The 8,447-nt window shown below is 41.0% G+C and overlaps 1 protein-coding gene across 1 annotated transcript; it reads right to left on the bottom strand.

Moving 5' to 3' along the window:
* Window positions 1-114: 114 nt before the first annotated feature.
* Window positions 115-4,985, bottom strand: mmadhca (metabolism of cobalamin associated Da). Its single transcript, XM_046382597.1, has 8 exons — window positions 4,872-4,985; window positions 4,343-4,388; window positions 3,909-4,050; window positions 3,474-3,691; window positions 3,035-3,140; window positions 2,809-2,927; window positions 2,631-2,717; window positions 115-2,318 (listed from the first exon to the last, which is right to left on the bottom strand). Exons 2-8 carry the CDS (start codon window positions 4,352-4,354, stop codon window positions 2,100-2,102), a joined length of 903 nt encoding a protein of 300 aa, XP_046238553.1. The 5' UTR covers window positions 4,355-4,388; window positions 4,872-4,985; the 3' UTR covers window positions 115-2,099.
* Between the last annotated feature and the right edge of the window lie 3,462 nt (window positions 4,986-8,447).

Here is an 8,447-nt window from a genome sequence, read left to right on the forward strand (position 1 = left end):
AAGCACTGAGCCACTTCGGAATAAGGTCATCAACTTTCGTTTTAAGGGCAAATGACTCACTGGCTGAAATGACCTCCAAGCCTCCTGTGTTGACAAAACACAATACAAATGATATTCACAAGATATTTTATAATATCATTCTAACATTACAACATTTAGCTAGCAATCTGAATACAACACCTGAGAGTGAACAATTTCTGTCCAGTGAGAGTGAAAGCAAGGACTCCAGGGCACACAACATGATGGATGTTGCTAAGTTTTGCACAGATTGTAGCGATGAGATCTCACCTGAATCGGAGCAGGAAATAACTTTCCCTTCCAGTGGTCACAGCATAATGTGTTTTACCAGTTCTTCAGAAAGTTATGATTCATTTCATAGAAGTTTCTCCTCGCAGGCTGAGCAGGAGCAGGAAGATGGTCTGAGTGTAAAGTGTTGTGCCAGTCCCGAAGAGAAGGAGCAGTTGTGGGAGCAAGAGAAGACCTTTCTCACTGTCTTTCTCTTCAAGCTTCTGGATCACATTGCTCACTCCACCCAGACATCAATACACAACGTGGACTTTGATAGTATGCTGGAATGGCTGAGAAAGAGGACTGTGGGAGAAATAAGATCCACTCTCCCACAGACCATTGGAAGTGTGCACATCACAGTCTACAAAAACCTTTGTCGAGAGTTTGGATCTGCAAAGCTGTTGCAGGCTGCCACGGTGGCCAGTGATGTGGCTTTTGAAGAAGCTCTTGCCAGGACATAAAAAGCACAGCTGCTCAAAGATTCAGGAAAACTAACCTAACCAAACTGAAGAGATTTTTCAGCAGAGGCAAGACCAAAGTTAGTCCAAACACATCAGTATCTCACTGTGAGGTCCTCAGTTTGGAGACTGAATCAGCACCATCACCACAGAGGGAAGAGAAGCATCCTGCCACCTTTAGGATGTTCCCTTCCATTTTTTGTTGTATTCATTTTTTTATTGTATTATCCACTTTTTGATATGAATAGGATGTGTCAGATGCAGCTGGAGAAGTACTGACTATATCCAGAGTCTGACATAAAATGAGTCTGGTACAACCTAAAAACAACCTTCATGATGACTGAAAAAAAGGTGTGCGCCAGACTGTCTGCAGTAAATCTAATCAGCCATGATTTGGTGAAAAATAAGTATCGCTGTTTTATTCACATTATAACATAAACGAGCTGACTTTAGCAGTGCACACACATACAGTAGGTAGGACACACACCAGGTTTGTGGCTGATTAAATCAAATACTCAATAAGACAAAAGTCTTACTGGATATTTGGATATAAAGGAACATTGCACTCAACGGGTGGAGCAGCTTTGACTCAATGTGCACATTTCCTGATGCTGCAATTCAATTTAAATACACTTTTAACTGATCCATGATCATCATTGATATAACTGGAGTGCTGATCATGTGATCCCAAGTTACCGTAATGGGAACAGCCCCCTCGTGGTCCTCAACATTTCTGTTGAGAAGCTGACACTGAAAGCTCCAGGAAAACAGAGCATCACTGCAGCTTGATGAGAAGTCATTTGATTTATTCAAGATTTCTAACTTTCACAGCTGCGGTGTTTCAACTGAAACAGTATCCATATTTCTTTACACCATGTGACACAGAAAAACAATGCTGTACTAGTTTTTTTAGTTCTTAAGTTGTTGTTTGAATCTCTTCACATGAGCTACTAACAGCTGCCTGAGAAAGTTTTGGCAGTTTCCATTTCAAATCCATGGTGCTTATGTCATAAAACACAGATGATGACACGTTCTAAAGTGTTAACATTGGCTACAGACTTTTCAAATAACAGATATTCAGTCTGAAAAGTCTTTTATTTGTAGTCAGAACCCTACCCACTGCACAGAATGTGTTTCTCCCTGAATGTAGTGCAGGATAAGGAGGGTTGACGTCTCTTATCGGACAGGCACAATGTCGACGTCCACATTAGAGTCCTAGAGTCAAGTCCTTATTACAACCTCTGCACATCCATGTACCAACACTACCATACATCAAGTTTCAAGCTTCTTCAAACCATAAATAAAGACCTTGTGTTTGGATTTAGTTGTGTGGAATAATAATAAAAAAAAATCCTATTCCTCATCATCAAGTACATTTGAAAGTCCTTGTAGTCTTGCAATAGCAGCACTGTGAGAAGGTGCATTGGTGAAAACAGTCCCCACAAACAAAGGTGTTCCCCTTAGGATGTGGCGAATTACCGTGCAGGAGCCTGACACTTCAATGTGGAAGCCCAGATGTCTCAGCTCGTCCTCCGTTCGGAGTGTGGTTTGATTCGATGAAGATGCAAAAAACTGTCGGGGAACATAAACGTAATGGTGATGCACGGGACTGCAGCATACTCACAGCAGGCTTCAATAATCTATCTGAAAGCATTCTGGTTGGTATAACACAGTGGAAAACAAGGAAAAAGACCTTACGGGTTTGCACAACTTCAGGTTAACAGAAGCATTACATTACATTACATGAATTTTTCTTGAGTGGAAAATGGACATTGGTGTCCGTAAAGTCATAATGCTAAAATACAAAGTTTAAATTTCCCCAATATTCACAGTTGATGCATTTCTAGTACAATGAATCACTACTGAACACAGAGGAAAACTCACAGCTGCTCCTGTTGTTGGGTCAATGAAGTCTGCCCAGTAGCCTGCAGTCCACAGAGAGAAGCACATTTCCTTTGCACCGCTCACAAACTGCAGTGAGAAAGCGCAGTTGGCAGCTGTTAAAAAATACCATCACAAATCCAGACTTATGACAACAAAAATGATCTCTGACAGGACTCACTCTGTGAAGCAGCTGATCTCTGTCCTCTTCTGCCGCCTCCTCAAACTGGCGGCTCTTCTGTGTGATCGTCACAACTGTAATAGGAGTGACGGGGGCTGATGGGAACAGCTGCTCAAGATCTGACACATACAACCACAAAGATTTGTTACTCGAAGGTCATTAACAGACAATACAAGTTTATAAGATGAATTTGCTTGAGTGAACTGATATAATAACATCCCCATACCTTTCTTTAACAGCTCAGGGCAGGAACTGACAGAGCAGTCTGTGCCTCCCTGATTAAAGTACTGCTCTGCTTTGTGGACTCTTGTGGAAATAGGACCAAGCTTTCCCTGAAGAGCAAACACACACATACACAATGACAAAGCAGCTTTGAGGTTGTGAAATCATTTACTCTCACTCATATCTCATGACATGAATCTCTTTAAATACATGCAAAGCCATGTTTATGAAGTTTAAACTGAAGTTTACTGGACTGTGCTGCATGAACAGTCTACACATAAAAGGATCATTGGCAACATTTTATAAGGTCTAGCTTTAAGAGTCCCTCCATGTTTCTAAAACTCACATATTCACATATAAAAATAAGTAAGAAATAACAATATAACTGCAGTGCCCTCAACAGCAGCTACAGCTGTGCTGCAAGGAAAATTTCAAAAACTTACATGGAACTCATTAATAAACTGGGCGAGTATGAACTGCTGTCTCTCTGTGCTGCTTGGAGCAGTGAGTACATCAGGCACCGTCCTGTGGACTGGAGTCTTCTTTTGGTTCCCAATGCCCTCCAAGTGGCAGTCAAACCCAGCGTTACCTGGTAACTGAAAGCGTTGGTCCTGAGGTCCAAATGGTCCCATGTTCTCATCAGGCCACACAGTCCTGGGGCCTGAAGGGGACATAACAGTTATATTTGAGTGTGTGTGTTAAAAAGCTGCTGAAAACCACATCCTTAAAAACTGCCTTTTGCCATGTTTGACAGGCCATCCTGTCTCCAGATGAAAAACAAAAGACAAAACAGCAAACTAAGATGTGGGACAAAACCTGTCGTCAGATTTAAATCAAAGCCTGTTAGAAATTAGGAAGACATTTACTACTGGACTGACCTGAATCTGTGGGTGATACAACTACATAAGGCTCATCTGAGCTTGCAGCAGAGAAGGGTCTGGCTCTGCCCACACGGAGAGCAGCTAATGCTTGATAGCCAGCAGTCTGAGAGAAGACCAACTTGCCTCGACCACACAGCACCTACATATGAAAAAAGGCATCTGTTAACAGCCAGGAACATTTATACACACGATTCATCTTTTACTTATACAACTACTGTTGAATGGCCAATTCTCTGCTGATGTAATGGAGTCAGTCTAAGTGAAAAGCTTTGACACATAACGCTTGATGCACTGGCCAAATACACAGTTAAATAATAAATAAATAAATGAACAAAAGAATGAGACATTTTAAATTCTGTTTATGAGAGAAAGCAGTAGGCTGGAAAAATGACTGACTTTCAGATGAGCAAGTTGGTTGTTATGTCACTTACATTGCTGGACATTGTGGTTCGTCTCCGCCTGCTTTCTAACTTTAACCTGTCAGATAAAAACAACAACAACTGTACAACCCTGTATACCCCAAACTTAATGTTTACATGGAAACAGGCTTGAGCTAACTTTAAGTTTGCTGGCCTAACTTAGATGGCAGCTGACATGATGTAATGATTACGTATGTTTCACGGGGAAGCAAAAGCACCAAGGTCAAGTCTGTCACAACGTGATTCAGAAGTAACCCAACAACAAGCAAACACAAGCCGTCTTATAGTGATACAGGATCGGCAAAAACAAAACGGCTAACGAGCTAGCTGCTACTGTTAGCACGTTGTTTTCGTGTCCACTCAGCTCATATCTTATTTTGACACTTTCCCTTTTCACACAGTACTGTATATCTCCTTGAGATCACCTTGCACAAAAATAGCCAACAACCACGAACATGTGAATGTTCTTTCTACAAAATCTAAAAAATATATATCTGCTATCTAATCGGATTATAATATATAAAGTACATGTTGTTCTTACCTGTCAAGTTGCACGTCCGCTGCTACACTCTAGCAAAACAACGACAGGAAGTGACGAAGGAGGAACTACTCATGCGCAGTTCGCGTTGCAGTTACATCAACAGTCATCTTTGGTCAAGGGGATGTAAGCACTACAAGGGGGTTTCGAAAAGAGCTTCATCACTTCACCATTCTGTGTCTGAAGTTTCGTTAATGTGAGACAACCTTTAACCTTATGATACCACTGACTTCTTGTTCTCAGAGCTGGTGCTACGCATAATAACAATATAGACTGTCACTTTCACAACTCACCACAAGATGGCAGCAACCTAACAGTTAACAGGACCAAGGATTTGCTTGTAACGGCATTATAGTTGGTACTAAACTGGTTGGCACTTCATCCTTTAAACTTAATATTTAGAGTTTTCATCTTGTTGCCATGTTGTTATTTGTTCCCAAGTTTGCTTTGAGATGTGACACATAGTGCCATTCAGACATATAAAAGAAGGAGACCTAAACTAAGTTCAATCATGATTTTTTTTAATCTCCAAGGTATCTCGAAACAAACTACTTTTGATGACAATGGTGTCTCATCTTTGATTAGCCCTGTGTAAATTGTGACATTCCCAGCAGAGAAAATGCATTAACAGCACTTTCATTTAAGTTCCCGCAACTCTTTCACTTTTATTGAACTTTACCTTGGCTAACCTCTGAATAATGTCCAGAATCAAAGGCTGAGCGTGTTTGTACTGGGCAGTTCCCAGGTGGAAAACTGTGCAGCAATGGTACACATGCTCAGCAAAATCCCCTCTCTTGATCACTAAAGTCTGAAAACTTGAACAGAGGAACTGGCCTAGCAAGAACAGTGTTATTTGCTGTCAGAAGTCAGGGAGGACAAGGACAGCTAGTAGAGTACATTTTGCTGGCATAGACGCATCTCTTTAGCTGAGTTGGACAAACTGATTGACACCTTCTCTGAGCTGACAGGATATGCAGTGAGAGCTTACCCTGGGACCTACATGCTTCACTCACTGTGGGCAGCTGCAGCAGTGTGTGTGTGTGTGTGTCTAGTGATGAGGCATGTGGAAATACACAGAGCTTGGCTGTCAGTGAGTCTCCCACAGGATCATTTGTAACAGCAACACAGCATCCACTCTAGATACATCCACCCTAGCCCCTGCAGGATGTACACACACACACACACACACACACACACACACACACACACACACAAACTCACTTATCTGCACTAGCATCTGAAAGCATCTGAACGCAGCCACCAAATGAGTTCTGTACCTCAGGCTCTCTCCACAGTGCTGTTGTTTAGAGGTGAAGAACAGCGAAGGAAAGGCTGACTCAAGACGACTCTCAATATTATCTGCTTTCTAGTAATCTTTCTAATCATATAAAATGAGTCACAATTTCCAAGAGCTCCGTGTTCAATCTTCAGGTTGCTTATTTTTGTTCGACCAACAGTTCTTTTTCAAAGATATTCAATTTGCTATGATAAAAAACAGAGTAAAGAGGCAAAGTGTCACAACTGAAAAGCTGTAATGAGTAAATGTTTGGCGTGTTTGCTTGATAATTGATTTAAATGCTTAAGCGATTATCAAAACTGTAGCTGATTAATCTGTCAGTTGAAATGGGCAAATAGATAGAATTTATCATGTATTTTTCCATCTGTTTATCTGTGGCTGTGGTCGGTGAGCAGCCTCTGTCATTTTTTACCCAGTGTAAATTAATAGGCTCGTATCAGGCTCTAATTGTTTGTGTGGGATTTTTTTCCCTGGACAGCAGTGACCAGTTTTACAAGAGGAATTGCAGCGAAGACTTGATACCTCCAGACAAAGCCATGAGTCAGTCGAGGTATTTTTATTGCTGCGCTGACGAGCCACGTCGGATCTTGTCCGGTATCAGCACTTTTTCCATTGCCATTTCACATTTCATCCAGTGCTGAAAACCATATTTCCATCTCACGGATTCAAAGCTACTTGCCTGTGTCAGCACACTATTAACTGTGCTTGCTCCTTAATTAACAATTTGGTGAAAGCCATTTAAGGTCTATTTCCTCCTGGCAGACAAACCTACGAGGACTGCAGAGTTGGAGGGTTTGGTCCTGATTTCCATCCTACATCACCTCCACCTGTCTGGTTATCCATGCTTGCTCATACTTGATTTGAAACCCTGGTTCTCATGTGTGAGTCTTTAAAATACCTATAATCCCTAGGTTTGGGTCCAGCCCTTGCTTTGTTTGCCGCCACTGATAGAAGACCCTATAGCACTGGCATTTACACTCCTATAATTGATGACTGACAAGCTTGCGGCTATAAACCAGTGCCCATCAGGACAGAGTATTAATCAAAAGCAAAAATTATAAAATACAGAAATGTGGCATTTTTATAAATCTAGGCTCTGGAGCATTTTGATGCTGGAAATGCATGCTACAGTAATTTATTTTTTTGTCAAGAGTCATATTCAGGTAAATCTATTTTCTACAAGGCATTCTCACTCTTCAAGAACATCATCAATCATTCAAACAGCTAGACAGGTTACCACATGGATTAATGGTCAGGACCTGCTACTGTCTGTAGAGGCTTCACCATCTGGCCACCAACTGCCTGCACACGCCACAGTGGATGCTCTCCCAGCCAAATGAATAAAGAGAAACGTTGTCCTGAATTTTTTTTCCCTGTGGTTTACTCTGCCGGTGTTGTTATTGTTTTGTTTTATCTGGGTAAATGAATGAATGCATAAATAATTTTAGTTTTGGTCACATACATCTCAATACATGATACACTTTAACAATTCACATCAAAACCAAAAAAAAGGAGTAGGCTGAAGCACCTGGCTTATTGTAGCCTATAAATTGTAAAAACATGCATGCTTTGTGAGTTATACTGCATTATATCGCTGGGGGTTTATGGTTTTTCACACACTGTGTCTGGATTTTTGATGGAATAGGAAAATTCTGTTTAATGTTTAGTCTATCAGTATGTTTCCATTTACAGCAAACTCCTTTAAGAGTAATTTTGGACAGGTTGACCTCCACAGACCACTGGGATCACCACAATATTGTGACAAAATAATGTGACAAAGTGAAACATGTTCTATAGGCTACTTGAGCACTGCCTTCAATGTGAAGGCCTATTTACAGTTCTCCAGATCTTAAATCATGGGGTTAATCTCACATTAAACGCACAACACTCATTTTCTTACATGTGCTGCCTTCATTCACTGACCTTCCCAGTGACTTTGCAAATGTAGTCACAGAGGGTATTGATGTAAAATGCATGAAAAGCCATTCCTGAATCATACATAATTAGAGTACAGACATCTCATACACAGTGCTACCTCGTTAGAGCCCGTAACCCCAGGCTTTCACATGGGAAATAATTGACCAGTTCAGCACTACTTACAATGCTCAGAGCATTTTGGAATCCATTCTAACAAATAAGCACCAGGTGCAAGAATGGAGGACAGTAAATTTTAGTATAACATCTCAAGGATAGTACAGAGGCTCAAAGCAAATGCAATAAACCACTACAGAGATGATCTGTTGTTTAATGCTCTTCTACAGGAGTCAAATAAATATTGTGGC

This window comes from Scatophagus argus, chromosome 24, assembly GCF_020382885.2.
Source record: "Scatophagus argus isolate fScaArg1 chromosome 24, fScaArg1.pri, whole genome shotgun sequence".
In the NCBI taxonomy this organism is placed as follows: domain Eukaryota; kingdom Metazoa; phylum Chordata; class Actinopteri; family Scatophagidae; genus Scatophagus; species Scatophagus argus.

What these genes read in the sequence shown, in the direction of transcription:
- mmadhca (XM_046382597.1), bottom strand. An exon ending in AGTTTATTAATGAGTTCCAT is followed by an intron (nt 3,141 to 3,473) that starts GTAAGTTTTTGA and finishes TTTGCTCTTCAG; the next exon opens with GGAAAGCTTGGTCCTATTTC. An exon ending in GAGATCAGCTGCTTCACAGA is followed by an intron (nt 2,718 to 2,808) that starts GTGAGTCCTGTC and finishes TTCTCACTGCAG; the next exon opens with TTTGTGAGCGGTGCAAAGGA.